At 36.4% G+C, this 26,156-nt stretch overlaps 1 protein-coding gene across 7 annotated transcripts in view; it reads right to left on the reverse strand.

Annotated features, from left to right (window-relative positions):
• TANC2 (tetratricopeptide repeat, ankyrin repeat and coiled-coil containing 2) overlaps positions 1 to 26,156 on the reverse strand; it is a 370,844-nt gene that overhangs the window by 73,953 nt on the left and 270,735 nt on the right. For all 7 annotated transcript variants that reach the window (XM_087947472.1, XM_087947477.1, XM_087947475.1 and 4 more), the window contains 6 exons: positions 25,027 to 25,258; positions 24,755 to 24,921; positions 13,700 to 14,307; positions 6,419 to 6,527; positions 5,418 to 5,540; positions 2,901 to 3,137 (listed from right to left, as the gene is read on the reverse strand). In XM_087947472.1, the coding sequence (XP_087803598.1) occupies positions 2,901 to 3,137; positions 5,418 to 5,540; positions 6,419 to 6,527; positions 13,700 to 14,307; positions 24,755 to 24,921; positions 25,027 to 25,258 (1,476 nt within the window). The remainder of the gene's footprint in view (positions 1 to 2,900; positions 3,138 to 5,417; positions 5,541 to 6,418; positions 6,528 to 13,699; positions 14,308 to 24,754; positions 24,922 to 25,026; positions 25,259 to 26,156) is intronic.

A 26,156-nucleotide genomic window follows, 5' to 3' on the forward strand; every position in this document is an offset into this window, starting at 1 on the left:
AAAAATAAATTTGTAGCACAGAAGGGAAAATTCCAAATTTACAGATATTGTAAACAAAAGGTTCCTAATGCAACCAGAATTGGATGCCTGTATGCTGACTTCCTATATGACCCCATTATTCCTTCCATCTCTGTCACTCTTCTTCCCCCCTCTCTTTCTTTCTTTCTCTCTCTCTCTCTTTCCTCTCTCTCTTTCCCTCTGTCTCCCCCCGGTCTCTCTTTCACACACAGAGAGAGGGGGAGATAGGGAGAGGGAACATTCTCTTTCTTTCACTCGTGCTGCTGGATCCGACTGGGGGATGCCCAGGTGTGCTTTTCTTTCACTGTCTCCGGAGCTGCCCAAGGAAATTTCCCACCACCGGCGTCTTTCCAGGACACATTGCCACCTCTCTCCCCGCCTGTCTCTCTATGGCTCTCCCCCCATATATCTGTGTGTGTGTGTGTGTGTGTGTGTGTGTCTGCCCCTCTCCCTATCTTCCCCTCTGTCTCCCCCTCTCTCTGTCTCTCTCTCTCAGCTATGCGAAGCAATCGAGCAGCGGGAGAAGAAGAAAGTGAGCAGCCTCTGCCTTTCAGAGCCCCTCCTTCTCCTGGGTGGCGGAGGTGCTCCCGGGGCTGCTGGCTTCATCCAGTGCTGCCGCCGGTGGTGGCAGCGGGCTTTGAGCACCACTGGCCCTCTCCAATCCTCCCAAAGGAAACGGGTGGCTTTCAGTGTGCAGCGGCAGCACACCCCCACTCCACCCTAATCCTACCATAGGAAACAGGCGGCCTTTGGCGTGCAGCGGTGGTGACGGTGGCAGGGGGCTTAGAGCACCCCCGCCCCACCCCGATCCTCCCAAAAGAAACAGATTTCCACGTATGGCGGTGGCCAGGGGTGGCTCAAGCACATGGAGGTACTTTGGGAGGGCGGGGGGGGGGCACCAAGGCCTGCAGCTCGCTGCACCGCAGCCACCTTGTGGTAAGAAGAACTGGCGTGCCACGTGGTGGCTTAGCCAGCCAGCCGAGGATGAGTGGGGTAGGTAGGTAGGCTGGGCGAGGCCCGGGGAACCTCCGGAGATGGCAGCAGGAGGCCCTGAGAGGGCCTGGGACATTGGGGAAGGGCTAGCACGACTTGCAGGCTTATCTGTGAGCAGGCAGAGTAGCGAAGAGGCTCGTGTCACAGCGAAAGGCAGGCAGCAATGGCTGCCCTGGTGGGTGGGCAGAAGCAGGCTGCAGACATGTCGCGCATGCGCACAATGTTGCGCATGCGCGATAACAAAAACAGTTCCAGGAGCGGAGGAGTAGGCGGAGAGGGGCGGGGCCAGCCAGGGATCCGTTTTACCGATTCTCTGCACTACTGGGAACTGTAACAACCAGTTGTATAGAACCGGTCCGAACCGGTAAAATCCCACCCCTGGATCAAGCCCAGAATGGCTTGGTTTGGGATTGGTACTCATTTACCTGTGATTCTTGGTCAATGGCAGGAATTGGAACTGCTGAAATTATTGTTGCTAAGTGATGTGGTCACAGGATATCATGCTTCGTATCAAAAATGCTGATCTCAATTATGGTTGTAAATTAAGGACTAGCTATTTGACAAGTGCTGAGTGCACTAATTAGTACATTTTTTACATATTTATATCATATTTTATAGGCATTTCATAACTGAATTGTCTACCCTTTCATTTTGGTAGTGAAATGATCATTACTCTGACACCAGCCATTCTTGATTTTGCTGTTACCTGCTTGGTATTTTTGGCTTGATTGACACGAAAGTCCTCTGTCTCATAGAAATCTTTATTTTCTTTACTTGAAAGGTAGTAAATTTAGTTGGATTTGTCATATTTGTCTTGCAACGAAGCAGATACCCACTACAAGTATAGCTTCTGTTATCTCTTCTGCTATGTAGTCTGCAGTAGTGACATGTTCTATAGTTACATTATTCAAGTTCTGGATTAGTTGGTTGAATTCAGTAGCTGTCTTATGTATATATCAAAACAATATCTTAACTGGACAGTAGCCATTGTTCTGAATCCCAAATGGGTATGTGACAGTCCTCCCATCACTGATACAGAAGTGTAGAAAGGGAAATCATGCTATTTATCAGACTCAAACTCCATAAAAGCTACCTAGGCACTTGGTCAATATGATTAATTAAAATTTTGATTTGTCAAAAGACCACATACTTACAGTAAATCAACTGAGTGCCCTCTGCCAAAATTAGGGTACAGACTTTTCTTATACCACAATTTAAACCTGACACTCCTCTTCCCCATGTTTTCCTCATCTTAGCAGACACCTTGCTTGCATTTCTCATGCATAATGTGGAGTACTAGTACATTATAGACATATTCAACGTTCCCATCCTGGGAAATATTAGTTCTCAACTATAGTGTTTCTTACATATGCAATTCACCAGAGTATCATACAGATTGCATTTCAGTTTGGATCCTCAGCTTTTTCAAAGTAGCTGGAAAAAGTTTATAATACCACTTCATACAAATAATGCTCAGTTATCCTCATAAACTCAATCAGCCACATGCTCTATAATAGCATGTCACATCCTGTTACTCATCCTGAACTATGTATTATTTTTATGACTGCAAGATTATCAAAGGAGCCCAGGAAAAAATACAGCTGTTTTAAATAATTGTTATATAGTATAATTACAGTTAATAATAATTGTTAATATAGTATGTATGCCCATAACTGCTCTCTAACACCTTTTCAGATCCATATATGAAATGCATATCCCTAATTCCATTTATTCTTCCATTAGTTGTTTAATCAGAAAGATATAGTCATTTATGTGATTCAAATAAATTAAAGAGCAACTCCACCTTATTGCACCCCAATCCAACTTAAGTGTTCTAGATAGTTCAACTATGCCAATTTAGCAGTCACTCACTCCAACTCCTTCATTACCTTGGCTCTCTTCTTGCATAAAAGTGCCACAATGCTTAAATATCCAGCAGCAGCAGCATAACCAAGAGATGTTAAGCCACTTTCAGAAGAGGCATCAACATTTGCTCCAAACTCCAACAGCAAGGCTACCATCTCAGAGTAACCAAGGTGAGACTGGACACACAAAATTGGGGCATTGTTTAGCACTTCGGTCCTGTAATTGATGTTGGCACCTCCCAAGATCAGCAAACGACTGACCTATGCAACAAGAAACAAAATAGTAATATATTAGAGCAATATTCTCCAGATTTCTAATACCTGATAAAATTTGATTTTCTGAACTGAATATTCAGTGTTTTTGGTACCAACTCTCCCCAGACTGATTTTGAATTGGGACAGCAGTTCTTTGAAATACTAGAATGAGAAAAATAGAGATGAATGCAATGAATGATTACTTACTAATAGTTGGTTATCTGTAAATTTAATTTAATTCATTTGATTTAGGTGCCATCCAATTCTAAAAGACACTGGGGGCTCACAATACAACAAAAGAATAAAATACAATATAAAACAAAAGCAAACCAGCTAAAAGATTTTAAAAAGCAGATGAAAAAAACAAGATAGTGAATCTGGATATAATTAAAACCCAGAAGGGGCTTCAAACATCTTAGTCCAAGATTCCAGATTATACATGTTATATGTGGATAATGGGAATCTAACAAAAAATTATGTGGATTGTAGAAAGTCCTCAATAGGTTCCACCCAATTCTGACCAAGATTATATTCTTCTCAACTTATGTGGAAAATTTACAAAAAGCCAAATAAAAGTTCAAAAATTATTCTCTCATTCTTTCTGCTCCTACTCTAAACTTTGTATAGGAAATTAATTAGGAATGGAGTAACAATCACATGCATCAGTTATAGCTGATCCAGAATGCAATGGTGCAGGCAGTGATGGCACCCATTGCTGCATGATCTCCATTGGTTGCCAATACAATTCGAGCCTAAAATTTTACTAAAATTAATATATAAGGCTAAATAATACCCATTAGATTGATTGTCAGATTTTGGATAAAATTTTGTGCAGGTGTATAACCCATATATGCGAACTGCATAAATTTCAAGAACTGCTAGGTCGTTATAAAGAAAGAGGTAGAAAATGTTTGTCGATACTACTGCTGGCAAAGAAAGAAAGGGACAAATAGTATTCTAGCCTTCTTGAATATATACATTCATAGGGGTTATCCTTCTCACTAAAACATCTTAGTAATAGATTTGTAAAAAATAAACAATAAAAGAGGTGCAAGTGTAAAATCTATTATGTATGATCGGTAGAGATTGTGAAAAAGAGTGAAAATTTAAAGAATCTCTGAAGATTTTTTTAGAATTTTCATATATTATTTCTTTAAAATCCCACAAAAAGTAATATACTGGACTTGGATAAGAACAAATTTAGGATCAGGATGGAAAGAATATACTGACTTGTCCATACTTGTTTGTTTAGCTTGTTATTTGTATGTCTTCTAAATTTTTTGATGAATTGTAAAGAAATATTATTTTTTAAAATCTCCTAACATTCTGAGCTTCATTTGCTGGTAGAAAGGCAAGATATAAAATTAATACATGAATTATTAAAATTCTCTATTGCTGCAATGTATTCTACAAAGCTGTCCTTGAAGACTACTTGGTAGCTTCAACTAGGCCAGAGTATAGCGGCCTGGACAGTGATGGGAATGCCTCACTGTGTACACATGACACTCTTGCTTTGCAAATTGCATCAGTAGCCAGTTTGCTGCTGGGTGCAACCCAAGGTGCTGGTTATGATGTATAAAGTACTATATGACGTAAAGTCTAATTACTTGAGGGATTATTGATATCCTGTGGAGTCTGCCAAGCTGGTTCAAAGCAACTGGATTGGCATGCTCTGGTTTCCTTCAATTAAACAGTGTCATCTATTGAGATTCAGAAAGCATGACTTTTCTGTTACAGCATCTGCCTTCTGGAATGAGAATCACCCTGAAATTCAGGTAGTTTCCACATTAATTGTGTTCTGAAGTGTCTGCTTTTCCTCCCAGACTCTCAGCTAGTGAGCTGCAGCCCCTTGCTGGGTGTGTAATATATACTTCTGTGTTGCCAGCTGCATTTGTCATTTCATTTAATACTTTCTATATAGATTATATATTTTGTGATTTGTTGCTATACTAAGAGTATAAACAGAAAGTACTAAGTTGAACAGGATTACCAGGGCTTCTATTTATGTAAGGAAAATATAGATATTAATTACATTAATGAAATTAATGTCACTTTTACTTTGGCACCAACATAACATAATATTAAGCAAAGAGGCAATTCCAAAAGATGGATCATGGGTAACAAACTGTGATGATCAATTTTTAATTTCTCGAAGTCCAGTCAGTTTATCCATTACTTCAGAGTCTAAGTTTCTACTTAAACTCAAGGCTGCTGTTTTGACAAAAATCAGAAGAGGATTTGGTCTCTGCAATCTGGAATTTAAAAGACAATCTCTATTTCTGTTACCTTTATATTGGGTGTATACAAATTGCGTAGAGAGGCCAGTGCCATGGAAAGACCGTCTGAGCTATAAGAAATCCAAAGCCCTTGAAGAATTGAGGAAGAAACACCAACTTTTTTACTAAGCCCCTGAAAAAGATAAACATTATATAACTCTAAGCATTTATTTTCATTTGTAATTATATCTCATGAACAATTTAATCTCATATCTATTAGCAGTAATTCAAAATTAAAAGTGAATAATTCCTTTAAGACAATACAAAAATACTGTAATAGATGGAATATTTAAAATTTTATGCTCAAAGAAAAAAGTATCAATGATCCTTTTTACTTCACTTAGTAATCTTTCTTCCTACCACTCTAATGCTGAGTCAGTTATGAAAATAATCAGCCTGGTGTTATTGTTTAACATTGGATCATCTCTCACTGAAATTAGGATTCCTAATTTCATTTTAATGCTTCCATTTTTTAAAGATCTCTAAAAGCCCATAAAAATCATTTCTGATCTACAAATTATATTTTAACCTTGGAAAAATACTTTAATAAGGATTTATCAATTAAAACATATTTTAAGAGGATCTCCAAGTCAAATACAGATTATTTTCTGGACTTCTGTGACTCTTGCTCCCAGATTCACGAGAGGGGTGAGATAACAATAATTATCCATACTGTCCTTTTGTATATCTATCTACTATCTATCGTTCCATTTTCTACATGTTGGATGAGAAAGATTGAATAATGAATGAAATTGTGTCAATCAAAGATTATTCTTTGCTGTGACTGATAACAACAAAAAAAAGCATGCAGGAACATCGTAAGGTTTTTCCTTTTGTTATATTGTTTTGGCAGTGACCTATCTAAGAATGGAAAATTGACCATCCCTGTTAATTGATAAAACTGCAATATACAACTCAGAAGGTAAACTTTCTTTACATTTTTTTTATAATAGCAATACATACCAGTACACAGTATCAAACAAAAATATGTTATCATTTTTTTCTGCCTACCTTAAAGATGTGTGCTTTGAGAATATGATGGCCCAACTCAATTGTCTGCTGTCTGTTGAGTTTTCCCTCTTGACGGGAAAACCAAAAGGCAAGTAAATTATGACCACTCCTAAAGAGAGGGAGGGAGGGGGAGGGGAGCGTGGGGGAAAGAGAGAGGGAGAGAGAACACAAACATAATGGGAAAAGGAACCCAAAGGTATAACTTCAACACATGTAATGACATTTAACAGCCAGATCCTATTCCTAGAAAAGTTGATAAATACATTGAATTTCACTTAATTGAATATCAAATGCTATTCAACTTTTAATTTCATGAAAATTATCTCCTTGCTTTAGACTGAATAAAATCATGTGAGTTAAATTTATAACATGAAAAATACATTTATCAAATATGAGTTTTCTAATGTGATTTTTAACATGATCATCAGAGAATATGTGATGAAATAATCTCTATCTTTTTCACTATCTTGGTTGTAATTAGTACTCCCTGCTTGTAATTTTCTTTGAATTCTTGTACAGCAGAATAATGATTTGTGCATATATACTTCATATTTAAATCCTGTCGAAAGATTAATAAAGATTTTAGAATTTGCTACTAATGAATAGATTTACAATTCTTTTGATTGGTTATGCTTCAGTGGTATTTCTCTCTGTGTATGTCTGTCCCTTTGAGTCCTGGCAACTGCCTGAATAAGTCATTGCAAGTTTTCTTCACAGTATTTTTGCAAATGGTTTGGCATTGCTTTCTTCCTAGGACTAAGAATGATTTGTCAACTGGCAACATGCTTGAGGCAGGTCTAGAACTCACAGCAGATTCCTTAATTACTTCACCAAACCTATTCGCTTTTTTCAGACATATATTGAAAAATTAATGATGAAAAGGGAACAGGTAGCTTCCAGAAACCAAACTGCTTTCAATCCCATGAGTATTTTATAAACCCCATAACACAGCAAACTGCTGGAATAGTTATGTATATATCTGTGTTTCTATACTTATGTAATATTAATATCTCCATCCATCTCACAAAAACATTACTCTGGACATAATGTTAAAATAAACTTTTTAAAATAATAGTGATTAGAAAAATGCCAAAAATACAATGTTATGGTTGAAGCATTTTAAGATAATGAATGATACTTTATTTGCTATTTGAAGATACCTTTTTTATATTGCAACATAAACTTTAATGGCTCCACAAAAGATAATTTGGAAGCCATTTATAAATAATTTCCAAAATTATTTACTATTTCTTTGGATAGTTAATTCTTGATGGAGACATAAATCTTGTTATGAACTTTCAATTGGATATACTCCTCCCAAAAATGTATTTGTAATCAAATTTGGACAATTATGCAAAATTATCTGCACGAATTTAACTTGATGGATAATTGAGGGTGCATCATACTTTAAAAAGATACATTATATTAGGGTCCAGGAACTATTTTTTTAGATTGGATCTTTTAAAAATGTCTTCTTTATATGTTTGTTCTGATAAACAAATTAATCCTACTTGTTGATCTCATATGATGTTTGATTATATTCAGGGGTGGGCTCCAATTTCTTAACAACCGGTTCTGTGGGCATGGCATAATTTGTGGGTGTGCCTTGGTGGTCATGTGACTGGTTGAGTGTGGCTAGGTGGTCATGTGACTGGGGTGGGCATGGCTAGGTGGCCATGTGACTGCCAAACCAAATATAAATGGTCCTCGTTTAATGGCCAGTTGCTTAGCAAGTGTTCTAATTTATGACTGACCTCTCCAGAACTACTTGACCTGTTTTTGCTGTTTTGACAGCCATACGTGCACACGTGCACACACACACACACACACACACACACACACACACACACACACACAAAACCAGTTACAACATCCCACACAGTCTTGTGACTGAGGTTTTCTATGTTTTTTGCCAGTTTCCAACAATTCCTTCTGGTTTCTGGTTCAAAATGCCCATTGGGGAAAATGGACTTGTTTAACAACCAGTGTTTGCTTAATCTCCACAAGGTTCACTTGGTTTGCCTAAACCCAGGGTTCTGCAACCTTAAACACTGAAATATCCATTTTTCTATTTTCTTTTAAACAGGTATCTCTCTCTGTGTGTCTCTTTCTTTCTCCCTCTCTTCCTCATCTCTATCTCTCATCTCTCTTTCTTTCTCTCTCTTTCTCATTTTTTTATCTTTCTCCCTCTCACTGTTTCTCATCTCTCTTTCTCTCTCTCATCTATAACTGCTAAGATTGGAAACTGTTTTTTATAATCCTATTTCTTTGCAGTTTTTTTCACACATATTTGTGCATATGTATCCAATACTCTTTCTTCCTTTCCGCTATGTATTCAAAATGGGCAATAATTATATGTGTATGTGTGTGTGTAGAATGTATATATGTGTGCTTTGTATGTGTATGGATATCTATATACAGTATATTTCTCTTTTAATGTGTGCCAGTGTACTTATAGTAAAAAATGACAATAAAAGTTATCTTATCCTATCTTCCTTCTTTCCTTCCCAATCCCATTCCTCCCCACACCCTATTTTGTGTTGGCTTCCCAGCCAAGTACTTACCAGGTCTGATCCTGTTTAGCTTTCTAAAATCAGCCTACTGAAATAAATATCAAACTAAACTGCCCAATAATTTACCTACCATCACTATCTTGCACGTGATTTCAATGTAACCAGCCAATCTGCAGTATTATTAAATGTTGCTAAGCATCTACTACATGTTATTCTCTCTTCCTTGATTATCCGGTTTTAGCTGGGCAAAACAGTCTGGAATCACTGGCAAGAGCAGCTCAGAGCGGAGAAAAATTGTGCATCTCCCCATATTCCTTTCTCCGCGAGCAGCCTCGTCTCTTCCTCCTCATTTGTGAAGCGTGTTAAGTTTAAAGGTACCGTGAGAGGCTGCTCGCTGAGAGAGGAATATGGGGAGACACGTGACTTTTCTCAGCGCCAAGGGGGCTGCTCTCTCTCTCTCTCTCTCTCGCCTCCACTCTTGGCACAGAGAAAAGTCGGTGGGAGCAGCAGTTGAGGCGGTGAGTCACCCGTCTTGGGGCTCATGCTCACCATACCTGTGGGGGTGGGGGTGGTGGGATACAGCAGCAGCGAGGCGGCAATGGCGATGATGGCAAGAAAGGCAATGGCGATTCTGCCGGTGTTGGGGCTACTGGGACCAGCTCCCCCCTGCACCCATGCATCCACACACGTGGTGCATCGGGGCTTCCAGGCTCTGCTCCTTGCAGCTGCCATCAGCTGTCCTGGACTCAATCAAGGGGTGCCTTGTCAACACGAGCCTCTCCTTCCTGCTGTTCTTTCTGGGAGAGCAAGCTGGGACTTGCAAGCTTTTCGCTGTGCCAGGAAAGACTCTCTTACTCTCCCAGCTGGACCAGCAGGTGAGATAAGTAGCTACTGTCTGGAGCCTACACGAACCTCTCCACATGTTCCCCGGTGGAAGGCAAGTGGTGGGGGAAAGGCGACCGGCAGTGGTGGCAAAAGGCAATGCGACTGGGGCAAAAGGCAAGTGGGGGGGGGGAGGCGACTGGTGGCAGTGGCAAAAGGCAAGTGGAGAAGGGGAAAGACAACCTGTGGTGGCAGATAGGCGACCGGGGCTTGCAGAGCCTCACTCACCCAGGGAGATCAGTTCAGGCAGGGCTGCAGTGGAAAGCAGGCAGCAATGGCTGGCTTGGTGGGCACACAAAAGCAGGCTGCAAGCAGCGATGTCGCACATGCACGCAATGTTTTGCATGTGTGATAAGGAGTGACTGGGCAAGGAGTGGAGAAGTGGGCGGAAGGGGTGTGGGCAGCCAGAGGCTCAAGTTACCGATTCTTTAAACTATGGAGAATCACAACAACTGGTTCTACCAAACCGATCCGAACTGATAGAATCCCACCCCGATTATATTAACAGTTCATCTTAAGGAGTCTGAATTAATTAGTGTTAATATTTTTTATCATTTTAAATTTCATCAATGATATTTGTTCTGGAAGTGGACTTCCAGTGATGATTTACAGCAATCTAATTGTGTTTGAGATGAGGAACTGGAGTCATAGTTTGGGTATGGCTGGTGACTAGTGATAGATGCCTGAAATCTTTCTCCATATGAAGGGGGAGGTTGAACTAGACTCATTTAATCTCCAGACAGCTGCTCCTCATGAGTAAACTGCAAAGGCAGAGTTAGTGTATAAATTAAGAAAAAAGAATGAAAAGAAAATTATTTTGAAACGTGAAGCAGGTGTTCTATATTAGCAGACAATGGGGTTATACAAAAACTTTTCATCAGTATAATTCTAACTTGTACAAAGGACATGACATGCCCCTAGAAATAATAGATGATTATTTTAAAATTTTTAAAAATTTACCAAAGTCTACAGAGAACCAAACACAGATTAAGTGAAGTTTCTTAAGCTATAAAAAAGATTAAATCAGGAAAAAGATCTGGGTCAGATGGATCACCAGGTTTTTATTACAAATACTTTAAAAATAAACTTTTAGAATCTCTCCAAAATAAAATGAATTCTATCTTACAGGGAGATAACATGCCAGAGTATAGGTATCAAGTTTACATAACATTAATACCTTTATATTGAAACACAGATCAATATTGTTACTGACCAATAGTTATAATTATTTACAATAATTTTAGCAGTTAAATTGAAAATAATTTTACAAGAGCTTATTTATGAACTTCTACATTAAAGGCACTTAATCATTTCAGAATGATATAGGACATTATAGAATATTTGGAACAGGTTAACAAAAAACAGGAAGCATTTTTTTAAAGATGCAAAGTCTTTGCCAATTTAAATTGACCTTAAATTGACATTTTTTTTTGTTTAAAATTTTAGAAGATATGAACTTTGGAGATAATTTTATAAAATGGGTAAAAGTGATGCATACACAGAAAGCATAAATTATAGTTAACGGAGATTTAACAAAACTTTATGAGATACAAAAAGGAACAAGACAATCTCTCCCCCTTTTGTTTATTTTGTTTCTTGCAGTTTTGAATAGAGAAATAAAGCAAGATGAGAGGATAATGATGTAAAAAAAACACTGGACAAGTTCAAAGACTTGCAAATAATTTGGTACTGGAAGATCTTTTAAACAGGATTGAAATATTAATGAGAAAATTAAAAGAATTTGGTGCACTAGCTGGTTTTGAGATAAACAGAAGACAAAGATATTAGCAAAAATAAAAGACATAAGATCAAACAGAATTGAAGAACAAAATGGTTTCATGATTGAGAAAAAGATAAAATACTTGGGTGTTAATTTGACAAATATAAACTTATGTAGTTTCAAACAAATAACATGTTAAAACATAAAAGGAATTAAAAGAGATATGTCAAGATGGGGGGAAATTATAATTATCATTTTTGGAAAGAATTTCTGGGTTAAAATAAAAGTTTTACCTAGAATTTTATTTTTTGTTTCAGACAATACCAGTTTTGACAATTAAGGTAAACAATGTAAGAAAGACATATCTAAATTTATGTGCCAAGTAAAAAAAAACCTGTGAGTTAAGTACACAGTGTTCCAAGGTGCTAGAGAAAGAAGCAGCTTAGGCCTACTTGTTGTGAAATTGTACTTTGCAGGTTGTTGTTTAATTTGGATGAAAAGGTGTGTGACTCTGAGAAACATAAGGTTACTAGCTCTATACCTGTGCTTCGCTACAAAACTATGTGATCAGGCTTAGTTTTTGGGTGGAAAATAAGGGGGGGAAATTGTGCCTCTGCCTACTAGCATCCATCAGTATTTATCTGGCTAGCATCTATGTGAGAGAGTTGAGGCCTGTTTGAAAACTGAAGTAGTATTTGCTGTGTGAGCAAGGAGACAGCAAGAAGCCTGGCCGTGGCTTAGCTCAACTGTTCTATACTAAAGCTTGGTGCTGTGAAATTAAAACTGAAACTGAAATTCCTCTCCTGTGCTTGTTTTGCATTTGGAACAGATTTCTTTTCAGGTGGGGAGGGGGAATAGAACTCTTTAGCATCAGAGCATGTTAATAATAATATATGAAATACTAATGCTCTGATGGTCATTTCAAAAAATACTTTCTTAGCGAGCACCTAGAAGTCAAGAGGAACATACATGCCAAATTTCAAGTTTGTAGGCTTTACGGTTCTGGAGATTTTGTGATGATGTGTGAGTAGACATTTGGTTTTGAATATGATAAGACAGAATTTGAAATAGAATTATTTACACAGTGCTAAAAAGTATAAATGCATTTTACAAATTGAAATAGAACATGAAAAAGTGAAATAATGTATAGTGAAATGGGTTAAAATCTTTGGGTATAATATACAGTACAAATGGAACAATGGGAATTGAAATTCTCATTGTGTTTTAATTCTAAAGAGAATTTTTATAAAATAATGTATTATTGGTATTTGTCACTGGAAAAATACCTAAAATATAGAAAGGTACCTATCAGGTGGAAGGAACTAGGACGACACAGGTAGCTGAATAGAATGGGATGTTTACTGCTCTTCGTCTAATGCACTTATACAGTCTAATATACAGTGATGGCAAACCTTTTTGTTGTGGTGTGTCGATATTGCGCATGAACGCGATAGCGCGCACGCTTGTGCCGGCACCCACAATGCAATGCGCCCTGCCCCCCTGCTCATGCACGTGCAACACCCCTGTCCCCTTACCTGCACTGAGCATGCGTGCGCCTCCAAACTGATTTTCAATCTGTTTGAGGCCGTTTTTGCCCTCCTGGAGGCTTGGAGGATGCAAAAAGGGGCCTTCCGGAAATACCGGAAGTGCCTGTTTTTAGCCTCCAGAGGGCCTCTGGAATCCAGGGGAGGCCATTTTTGCCCTCCCGGAGGCTCGGGAGAAACCTCGGGAGCCTGAAAATGGGCCTGTTTTGGCATTGGTTATTTCCAGAAGGCCCATTTTTCAGCCTCCAGAGGCTGCAGAGGCTTCTCTGAGGCCTCCGAGAGAAGCCTCTGCAGCCCCTTGAAATCTCAGAAGAGATGTCATCACAGCCTACCTTTCAACTCTTCTTTTTCAAATAAACCTATGCTTGTAAAGGAATCAAGTTTGCCTTTCAGAATTATTTTATACTGAAAAAATCTTGCCATATTTGCCCCAAACCATTCAATACTGTGTCATGATATATTAAAATCAGGGACACAAATGTCCTTTACAAAGTTTGTTTTATTTGACACATTTATAGAAAATATTAGCTTTCAAGGAGTATATTTTTCTAAATCGCAACTCAGAACTACATTCATTTTTTAAAGTGCTTCCTTTCATTGCAGAATTGAATTAATTACTTACCTAGGATCACAAAGAAACTTGATCTTTTCTCCTTCGTCTCTCCAAATCAACCATTCTCGAAATGAAGGATGTACAAACATTCGGGTCATATCTCTGCGTCTGATGAGAAACATAGAAAGATTTTCCATTCTTTGCTGAAAGTCCTCCCATTCTAAAGTACCTTCAATACTCCCAGCATTGATAGCCTGAAAAATATGCTCATCTGTCAAAGGATGTAGAGATGCCACTGCCACATTCAAAAGAGGCATTACCCGGTCAAAGGAAGACTGTGTTGGGAACTTCATATTGCACTGCAGTAGATATACTTCTGAAAGGGAGACAGGCACTACCTTATAACTGGAGCTTTTTAACACCAAATAGCCCTTCTCAATTAGATCAAATGTGAGCTTAAGGTATAGATAGGATCCTTGACTCAGGGTTTTGAGATGAGAACTAAGTTTGCCAAAGGTTGTATTGTCCATTTTGCCATTAAGAGAGATGTTATTTTGTATTTCTGAGCTGCTCTGTATTCGATGTAGTATATAGGCTTGGAGATCTTGATCTATAGCTTCATTTTCTTCCAGTCTATCCAGGAATATCCTATGGAAGGGCAATAACTTTATTATTTCCTAAAGGAGAGAGAGAAGAAAAAAATGAATACCAGAGAACTTGAAGAAAGCTTACATACAATATCTCATGTATAAATACTAGCAATCTTTTACCTTCCCAGTAGCATCACAAACCATATGTACTGGATTTCTTATGCTTAGACCAAATCACTGTTTTCTTTGCTTAAAATATTATTATGCCTTTGCACTGAAAATATTACAGAGTCCTTGCTATTAGGCTTACAATTTAAAATATATGAAACAGAACAAGGGGCAAGAGGGAATAGGAAAAAGTACATTTTTTATTCATATAGGCTTGTTGTGAAAGGATATGTGAAAATAACATTTTAAAATTCTAAAATCCATTTGAAAGAATAAGGTGATGATAATGTGAACATTTCCTACATGTTCATAGTTTCTACAAAGCCATGACACTTTATAGATGATGAATATGGCTGTGGTCCAGAATTCACTGATAAGAATGAATGAAAAGTGCAGGCTAAATTCTCACTCATGTTTTAAGTTAAGCACACATTCATATGTTTAATATAATTCTTTATATGCTTGTTTTGAAACATTTTAAAATACTCAAGAGCAGAGATGCAAAATTTCTGAACATTTTGCAGTCAGGAATCTCCCAACTCTCCCTTTGCCCCAGCAAAATATCCAGATAATTCAGTAAAATTTAAGATGCTTTTCTAAAGCAAATTTCTTTCATAGATTTAAAGATGCTATGTTATTTCAGATTATTACATGAATAGTTTTGTCAGGATTGGTTTAATAAGAATTCAATTATGATTTATATAGTGAAGATAGGACAATAGAGAATTATAGTGAGTTAGAATTCATAACAGTTAATAAAGAATTGAAAATACGGTTTTTCAACTCCTTGGTACTTTTAAAACCAATCTCAAAGGAAATCTTACAGATCCTGAGAAGTTTCTTCAACTTGATCATCTCTGGATTCTTTTCTGTGTCTTCTGAGCAAGGACAATGAGAGGTTTTATTTGGATTAGGTTTTTGTGCCTTTAAGCCAGCCTTTGTTTTTTTTTAATTAAAGTTTTATTTGGGTTTTCACACACACAAAAAACATAATACAAGTAAAACATCTTTTTTGAAAATAGCATGGTCCCGGGTTACACTTCTTTATACAGACACAAACTCAGTTTTATGCTCATTTTTGTGTTCTATTCCGTATCTTATTACTATTTTGCATTTTCTATATAGTTTTTCCCCTCTTTTAATTTTCTCAATTTTATTTTGATTATCTCATCTCAATTCAAATCATTATATTTATACTTTTGTCTGTCCTGTTTCAATTTCATATTATCTTTTCTCATTAAACAACTTTTCTCCTGTAGTTACTAATTGGAATATGACACCTTTATATCTTTTAATTTTATCCATTCAACTCTTATTTAAACTTCTATATATACCTTAAGGTTGTAATATTCAATATAATATATAATACATAACTTCCAATTGAATTCTGCTTGGTACATTCTTACAACACACACTATATTCTTTAAAAAAGGATTATAAATATATGTAATTAAAACCCTCATTCCATTCCAATTCAGTTCTATCATTAATATTCATTGAAGTCTTAACATCTTTAACATTTCTTTTCAATTAAATATCATACTTCCTTGAAGACACGTATAATCTCCATAATTATTTTTTCCCTTATTTCTCTTCACATATGTTTTATAAATCATTAAATATTCATTTTATTACATTTATTTATTGAGAAACATTCCACTAAATTACGATAACTATTTTATCAAACATTTTAATCATACATTTTCATATTTTCTGAAATTATTTCTATTTCTAATATAACAATACGATCTTATGTACCTTTGCAAAATCCCTTTTTCAATTAGATTTTCACCCATTATCTCTAAATAGGCCGTTTCTCTATACCTTGTTTCTGTCCTTTATAACTTCTTTTCCTTTCTTTCTTCCCTCTCATCTTCTCCCTCCCCCTTTTACCCCCTTGTCTCTCTACTTCTAATTCTCTCTTCTGCATTTCCCTCTTCTGTTGCTTTCTGATTTTATACTTATTTTTCAATCTATTCTTTTTTTGGCTTGTTTTTCCCAGTTTTAAACTTTCCATTCTCTTTCCCCACTTTCCTTTTTCCCCCACCTAAGATTACTTGTTCATTAAAGATGGCTTCTTCTTTGTCCCAATCTTCTTGTTCTGCAGGCATTTCTTGTTGTTTCTCATAGTTCCAAATCTCCATTTCTAAGAACTGAAATACGAAGCCAAAAGAACCTCTCTCTTCTTGTGCATCTTCTTTGTACTTTTTAAGTTCCATTTTCAGTTCTTCTAAGAGTGGAGCCATTTTAAACACTTTTAAACAACCACCCGATTGATTTTAGTCATTCAAATCAGTAACCAAGAATCCAGAGATCACCAAGTAATCCAAATACTCCCAAGCTATTTCTTCTTATTTCTTTTTTCACTTTCTCTTTCTGGGGTTTTACTATTTTGTTGCCATGTTTCAGTTAGAATGTATCTTTTAGAAGTCTTGTTGAACTTTTACTGTGAGTCCTTTTTAATTCCAGGCAGTCTCCTCCCTTCCAGATCCTGCCCTTTTATTCTTTTTCTCTCCTTTCCTGTTTTCAAAAGCTTTTAAGTATCCAGAAATCTTTATTATCCCTTTGACTTTTTATTTTCAGCATTAAATGCCTATTAATATCAAAGTTGATTTTTTTCCAATTTCTTGCTTAAGTCTCTTAGCTGTCAGTATAGGAAAAGGAAAAAAAAACCCAAATCCTTTCCCCTTTCTCTCTCCTTCGCTGCTTAAAGATCTTCTTTGGAAACAGTATTACTTTTTTATAGTTTAAATTCCAGGTTACCTTATTTGTTGCTTTTGACCCGGTCAACCAAAACTTTCTCTTCTTATCTTCCTCCTGCACATTCTTTTCCGGTCGAGTTCTTCTTTGTGGTGGTCATTTGTGACCACCGCTACAACCGCATTCGGGAAAGGGAGTAATGGCCAACTGAGGAGGAGAGATGCGGCTCTCCTCAACCCTGCAGGCAGTCTCCCCCTTCTTCACCGCCTCTACGGGGTGGCTTAGCCCCGAAACCAGCCGGCTCAGGGCGCTCCAGCGGCAAACATGGATTGAACCCGCGCAGAGTCGCAATTTCGGTCTGTCGCCAAAGAAGCTCAAACTGGAAGTGTCACCTTTAAGCCAGTCTTGATTTCTGACTACTAACTGAAAAAATCTTTGCAGTTTTCTTGACAAAATTTTCAAGTGAATCCCGGCAAGGCAGAATTGTTTGTCCATCAAGATATTCTACTGGCTCTGATATTGTTTTCTTGAAGGGGTAACATATGCAGAGAAGCAGGTCAATGGCTTGGGTGAGTTAAATGGACAGGAGAAGGCTTTGGGCAGAAGGTCCTTAATTGATGCTTAGCTTGGTTATAGGCCTATCCAGAGCAAGAGAATCTCACAACAATAATCCATGCTGACATCAGAAATTGATTGCAAGTTTCTCTATATGGTTTCTTTAAAAAACTCTTTAGAAATTTGAACAAAATGCAATAATCCTTATGTTAACTGGCACAATAATTGTGTATCAACAGACTTTCAAATATAATATCAACTGCTGGGTTTTGCTTAGTAAATATGTTTAAAAAGCTCCTCGGAGCTATCCAAAGTTTGTTATAGTATGGGTAGGTAGATAGATGGATAGACATACATACATAGCCTGGCAAGCAGACACATAGAATCTTATATAACGTGGCTTCAGAACTGCCTCATTAATTAATGATTTCAGTTTTTAATGAGAATTCAGACAGGCTAAGAAAAAGAGATACTTTTCTGTCTTATATCTTGTGTTGTGGAACTTCTTTCACAGAAGTTTGATTCACCTCACCTTATCTTCCAAATGGAATTTAAAATAGCTCTCTTTCAGAGGGCTTTGAAAAATAACTATATAACTCCAGAGAATTTTATATTCTGCTCCACTCAATCAATGGTATATTTGCTTTTACAACTCAGATGAGGAATGCATCCTGGTGGAGCAAATTATCCCAAAATTTCTATGGCTAAGCAAGATAGTTAAGTGATTTTTGCCTCATTTAATTCTTTTTCTTGCTACAGCTGTTAAGTGAATCACTGGAATTATTAAATTAGTAATATGGTTGTTAACTGAATCTGACTTTCCCACTGATTTTGCTTGTCAGAAGATTGCAAAATGAGTCTTTTGCAATCATAAATATGAGTCAGTTGCCAAGCATCTAAATTTTGATTATGTGACCAGGGTGATGCTACAATGGTCGTAAGTCTGAAAAATGCTGATAAGTCACTTTTTTCAATGCTGTTATAACTTTGAACAGTCACTAAATGAACTGTTGTAAGTTGAGGATGACCTGTATTGCTCTATTCCTTGAGAAGCAACAATACAAATACCTGTAACTGAGCCACACTTGCATCTGATCTATTTAAGGGCAGCCATTAACAACCAATCCTTTGTAGGGAACAATTTAACAAATCTAGTTCAGTGGAGAAAGCTATGACATTATAAAATAAATATGTGGAATTTGAGGATGTTTTGGGGAAAGCAGAAGCAGATAAGTTACTCCACAAAGATCCTACGAGTATGACATAGATTTGGTCTTTGAGGTTCATGTACTGGTAGGGACACTATATCCCTTCTGTGATTTTTTTCAATAAAAATCTAAAACAGAGATTTATACGGCCTTCAGTCTTTTCTAATATAGTTCTTGTTCATTAAAAACAAGTATGGAGAACTATCTTTATTCAATAATTACTGGGCTTTAATTTGAACTGGCATTTGCAACCATTATTCCCAGCCATTTATTTTGGACTAATTGGAGTGCTATGCACTGTAGTAATCCATACAAATTTGGACTTCAAATTATGACTTACAGAACAAAATAATATTTGCTGGAGATGTAATCAGGGTAATATGTTTATATGTCTTATATTTACCAAGTTTTGAGACAAAGTAGTAGATTACATAAATAAGATTGTGTGACAAAAGTTAAGTTTCAAACTGTAATATTATTTTGAACTACAGGTAATCCTATAAATCAGTTATTTAACAACTGTCTGAAGATATGACAGTGCTGAAATGTCCCCACACTTATCATTGTAGCAATCCCTTTAATCAAGTAATTAAAATTTGGGTGCTTGACAACTAGCATCTATTTACAATAGTTGCATCATTCCAGAATAACATGATCACCATTTCAATCTTCCCATAGCAAATTCGATCTTCTGACAAGCAAATTCATTGGGAAAGCTATTTAATTACCATGTGATTTACTAAACCACCATTAGCAAAAGGGTTGTAAAATTTGGTGCAACTCATTTAATGATGATGTTACAAGTCCCATTGGAATTTGACAAACAGACAATATACATGGATTCTATATTTCCTTACTATGGCAAAAGACCAATTTTGCAGCATTAGGAAGATAAATGTATGACTCCCTTTATTCAATGATTGAACATCTGATTGCTCTTGCCATTGATAAGCAGATGGCCTGTAGACATAGACCTTATATATACAAGTATACTAAATACGGGACTTCCATTTATACAGAATATGATAGATTAAAAATATTAAAAATATACAAGTACTTGTATAATGTTTGCATTGTTATAACATATACTGTTTTCCCTTCATTATATTTCTTTTATTGTTTGTTAAATCTCTTTTTATGTGTTTTTTCTCTTCTTTTTGACATTGTATGCATTTCCACTATTATCTTTGTGTTTTGTTCTTTTTCTTTTTCTCATTAATTAAGAGGAATTTTAAAAAATTAAAAATCAAAGATGGATCTCTGAGGAAATTTAATGTGAATTTGTGAAGGCAATGAATTTAGGGTAGCATTTCAGACCAAATATGTTCACTAGAAACATTTGTAATGTGCCCAACATCTTCCAAAAATTTATGAACAACATCCTCCATAATATTCTTGGATAATAAATTGATTTCTTCAAAAGGCACCAAATTCATGAAGATCACGTATTATTCTACAATGCATTTGTGAACATTGTCTTTTTGTCATAAGGTGTGCTTTTGACTTAACAAAATTATAATGTCTAGGATACTCAGTATCCACAGCTGAAATTGCCATGGAATCCAACAAGATCCAAAGAGTTAGTTCTGCAAAGAAATAAGAAAGATATACAAGGCTTCTTGAAAATTGCAAATTATAATAAACCTATTATAAGTTCATTCCTGAAGTTCAGAAAATGTGCTTGAGCATAGTGGTCATTCCCTAAACGCTTCCTGATTTGTTACAGTAGATCAACAGATTGAGTTGTGTTGAACCGTTCTCTGGGATCATACGAGGGAACGAAGTGACTTTTCCTGATTCATGTTGTAGCAGGTGAGACAAGACATCAGCAAACATGTAGCTACTAGAAATGTATGTAATCTTGAAGTCAAAGTAAACTGATTTAGCTTCTTTGATGTCTACAGATTCTTCAGATTGTGGTGGCTGTCCTCAACTTGAAGTGATACTGGTGTCCTTGCAAAAGTACCTTCATCTTGAGCACCACTTTGATACAAATTTTGAATAGTATCCAAGGTTCGACCCATGATTTGCCAATGCCCAGTCCCCATACCAGACTGCTTCCTGGAGAAACTAAGAGCCAATTTTCTTCAGAAAACCAGCTCATAAAACCAAGGAAATATATAGACATTTCTCTGATTATTGCTTTATGGGTGTTTTCCTATAGTGAATCCATCATTAACCCTAGGGCTTTTCCTTTAAAGGTCCTGATAATTCTCAAGTTATATCTCAAGTTATATGTTCCATCAATTCATTTTTATTCCAAAATTTCCTTTAAGCCATCACCATCAGTTAACCCTTGCCAGTAAATGACAACAGAATAGTGGTTAAGATGGGAGTTCCGGGTCTGCAGCGCTTCGGGGCAGGCAGGAATCCGCGACTGTGCGCGGTTTCTACCTGCGCTCGCTGCCCGAGTGCCCCGAGCCACCCGGCTTCAGGGCTAGCCACCTCCATAGAAGGTGGCGAAGATAGGGGGGACCTGGCAGGGTCGAGAGATATCGCACCTCTCTTCCCTAGCCGGCTAAACCCCCTTTTCCGAAGGCAATGGCCGCCACATAGAAGCGCTCAGCCGGAAAAAGAAAGTGCAGGAGGATCTGTGAAGAAGTGAAAGTGTTTTTTGCTGACCGAGATAAAGCAACAGCGAAAGTATCCTGGAACTTAAAATTTGCCAAAGATACATCGTTTCCAGAGATTTACAAGCAGCGAATGGAAGTTTAAAAGGAAAAGTTTTTCTTTCTTTTCACTCTCCTTCCTAACATGACAGCGAATAGAACTGCAAGAGAAATCGGAAAACCCGCATTGGAGGTAATTAAATGCTAAAGGGATAAGGATTTCTGAACATTTAAAAAAAAATCTTTTTTGCTGTAAGTGGGAAGGGAGAGGAAAAAAATTGGAGCAGAATTTGAAAGTAAGGAGGAGATTGCCTAGAATTTTAAAGAGCTATTAAATATTAACAAGACTTCTAAAAGATACATTTTAACTGGAACTTTGTGACTAAACAGTAACCCCAGAAAGAGAAAGGGAAGAAAGAAGAAAGTACTAAAAGAAACAGCTTATTTGGATTGTTTGGTGAATTTGGAACTTTTGGGAACTATCTTTGATTAAAAGCACTTGGGTGGTTGTTTTGGAAAAACTTTTTCTCTCTACAATGGCATCACTTGTGGATGAATTGAAAATTGAATACCAAAAATACAAAAAAGAAAAACAAGAAGGGAAAGATTCTCTTGGCACTCTTTTTCAATTTTTAGAAATGGCGGTTTGCACTTATGAAAAACTGACTGTGCAACAGGATGACTGGGATAAAGAAGAAGCCATCTTTGATGAACAAGTGACTCTATTTGAGGAAGGAAAGGAGAAAGAGGAAAAGAAAAAGGGGACTTTAAGATTTGAAAAAACAACCAAAAAAGAGAAAAATAAGGTGAAAAGTGGATACAATGTTAGAAAACAACAGAAAGGGGGAAAGCAGAAGAAGAAAAGGGAGGTGGAGAGACAAGGGGGTAAAAAGGGCAAGAAGAAGAATAAGCAAGGGAGAAAGGAAGGGATGAGAAGCCTCAATGGTGGGGAGCAAGATGTAAAGAAACAAAATCCATTTAGAGACAATGGGTAAACTTAATTGAAAAAGGAATTCTGCAAAGGTACATAAGATTGTATTCTTATATTTGTATTCAGAAATAATGTTAGAAAATTGGAAACAACATGTAATCAAAAATGAGATAAAATATTTAGTGTAATTTAGTGAAATTTTTGTGAAGAAAAAGAAGGCAATGAAAGAAATGAGAGAATTGAAGTAGGAGAAATGGGAACATTTTAATGACATAATGATTTAAAATATGTGATGTGGGGGGGAAATAACTATGGAAAGTATAAGTGTTCCCATAAAAGTATGATATTTAAATGAAAAGTAACATGTAAAATGTTTAAGATATAAATGAATATTAATATTAATGATTAGATTTGTATTGGCATTGATAGTTGTTTTAATTACATCATATACCTATATATATATATATATATTATAAAATACATTGTGTAATTTTAGAATGTACTAAACAGAATCCCAATGCAAGTTATGTATTATATATTAAGTATTATAAATTTAGGGGAAAGAGTTAAAGGCGTCATACTCCAATCAGTGTACAGGAGAAGTTTTGTTTAAAGAGAAAAGATAAATGGATAGCTGGAAACAGAACAGACAAAGAATAATAAGTATTATGATTTGAACTGAGATGAGATAAATAAAATAAAACTAAGAAAGTTAAAAGAGGTGAGAAGCTATATAGAAAATTGAAAATGGTAATAAGATAAGGAATGGTATATAAAATGAATATGAATTTGAATTTGTGTCTGTACGAAGAGTTGTAACCCGGGATCAAGCAGCTTTCAGAAAAGATGTTTTATGTTTTTATATTTTATGTTTTGTTTGTGTATCGTCTTTGAAAATCAATAAAACTGTTTAAAAAAAAAAGAATAGTGGTTAAGATGTTGGACCAGGAACCATCAAGGGTACCAAGTTCAAGGACACAGAATTTGAAGTGCAACTACAAATTGTTTTATCTCACAAGATTCTTCTTCTGGAAAAAAAGTGTGAGACAGATGACATATATACCACTTTCAAGTTTCTGGAGAAAAGATACTATGTACATCCAACAAATAAATATAATAGTTTTTTTCATGATAGTTGGAATTGAATGAGAAGACTAAGAATATGTCCAAAAAGGACCTTGTTTCTTTTTAAAAAACACTCAATATGTTTACACTGCATCAAATGGTTCTTCTGAGAAGCAGAATAATTTCAAGAGCAGTTTATAATGAAACACAAGATGATCAGAAATTCAGCTATATGGACCAGTAGAATTATATGTATTGCAGAGAAACATAATTATAATGATTATTTATCACAGAAAAGTCACATTTTAGCTTTGGATCTCATATGAATCTAAAAATGAACATATCAGATTTACATTTGGTTTCAATCAATGATAACAGATGTCTATATTCTGACTTTTTCTAAAGTATCAACAAATTACACATAGTATCTCTTTTATGGTCAGGAGTATATTATTTTTTTTATTTTACATACTCCTGATCAAGGTACATACTGTATTTTTGGGTGTATAAGACACACTCCCCCAAAAAAAGTGGGTAAAAAATGTCTGTGCGTCTTATACAGAAAATGTTGACGAAGCCCTGTTCACCCGCTGGCCCCCACCTTTCGGCCTCTGCCTCCAAGCAATTTGACTCCTTTTAGCAAACAGCAAAAAGCCTAGTCAGCTTCAGCACAGCCTGATTAGCACAAGCAGTTGATTGTCAATTGGATTGGCCTCCCAACGATCAGCTGTTTCAGGCTGCAGGGATTGCCGTCACCTATTGCTGCCTCTGTGCACCTCATTTTTGTCCTCCACGCACCCCATTTTCAACCTCTATGTACCCCATTTTTGGCCTGTTTCAGCCTCTGCGCGTCCCATTTTTCATTTGTTCCAAGCAGTAGGGATCGGAACAGGTGGAAAATGGGGCATGCAAAGGCTGAAAATGGGGTGCAGAGGCCAAAAAAGGGATGGGGAGGTCAAAAATGGGGCATGCAGAGGCGGCAATAGGCGATGGAAATCCTTGCAGCCTGAAACAGCTGATCGCTGGGAGGCCGACCCAAACAACGATCAGCTGCTTATGCTAATAAGACTGTGCTGAAGCTGACCAGGCTGTTTGCTGTTTTCTGCAAGGAGGCAAATTGCTGAGAAGCAGAGACAGATTTTCCCCCCTTGTTTTCCTCCCCAAAAGCTAGGTGTATCTTATACGTCGGGGTGTCTTATACTCCAAAAAGTATGATACTTCCCATGGAAATGGTATCAATTCTCCCCTTCCACAAATAGATGCTCATCACATTAATATATGGCATAGCTTATATCTACCTGTAGACTTGTTCTAACTGTTACAATTAGCTTCAGCCAGGATGGAAATTTTCCAATGGTTTTGCTGAGAAATGATACAATTGTATCTCCATAATCTGGTTTATGAAATTCAGCTTCATTTAAGCCATCAATCAATATGATGAAATCTTCATTTGGGATCTTCCGTTCTAGAGTTTGTGAGAGAGACATAGAAAAATATATGCAAAATTATATTCGATTATATGTTTTAAGCAATTATGTGGCCATTTATAGTTATGGAATTAAATTCCTACCTTTATGAAGGCTTTCCAAGGGTTCTAGGACTCCCCTCCGGAAAGATGCAAGAGGATCTTGAACACAGGATCGTAAACTAAGCATGCTTTGTAGATGTGGTTCACGCAACAGTTGCTCTCTGTATGCAACAAACTGGGGTGAACGGCAAAGCAAGGCTGCTACATTGTGTACAAATTCTGGCACCAGACAGGTGTAGGCATTATCAGCTTGACAATAGTGATATGCAACAACCTAAAAAAAGTGAAGCAAACATAAATAAAAATTGTTTTGTTTCATTCAATCCAATAAGAAGAGATAGGTCTGCCAAATATCTGGAACCTAAGAGGATCTTAAAAAAATATTAAAGGCCTAGTGATTCTTAGGTTAGGATAATGGCTGTGCCTCTTTAATTTTTGATTCTGTCTTCCATTCAGCTTTTCTGTTTCTCCTAATTTTTTTTATAACCCAATCAGATTTGGTGTAGAGTAAGGTGAAATAATGGAAATAAAGAAATATAAAAATAAATAAATAAAAGTTACAACTGTCAAAACACAAATATCAATAGGTTTAACATATTTGTTGGAAATAGTACTTGGTAAATAGTATAATAAATTGCAATACTTTGTTTTTCTAAAATTTCTAAAACTAAATGAATAAAATGCACAAACATTTCAGCAGACGCTAAGCTCCTTGGAGGCCATTGTTGTCTCTACCTCTAAAGAATAAATAACCATTGGGGTCCTTCAAATGGCTGTCACCAAATTTTAATACATGAGAAAAATAGAAATGATTTTAAAAAACTAAATTAACTATTCGTCTTATTTTGTTTTTATTACATTGAAATATTAATCACTTTATTTTATTTTTAAAACAACTTACAAATTATGATTCATTGCAGCTGCATAAATTTAATATATTTTTCTTCCACAAATAACAGTTTTGTAATATAGAAATAGCTTGTACTAGAGAACACATTTGTGACAGGTTGATTCACAAAGGGCTATTAATAATCCTCAATCCCTTTCCCTACAATCTGTATTATTGCAACCACCTATTGACATGATGGGTGTGGGTATAATTTTTTAAGAAATCACCACTATATTTCATCCAGGAATTTTCTTCTCATGTCTTACTCAAAAGAGAAAGCAGA

The sequence above is a fragment of the Notechis scutatus genome, chromosome Z (assembly GCF_049901735.1).
Source record: "Notechis scutatus isolate UNSWTSFEM ecotype Mainland chromosome Z, rNotScu1.2, whole genome shotgun sequence".
Lineage (NCBI taxonomy): Eukaryota > Metazoa > Chordata > Lepidosauria > Squamata > Elapidae > Notechis > Notechis scutatus.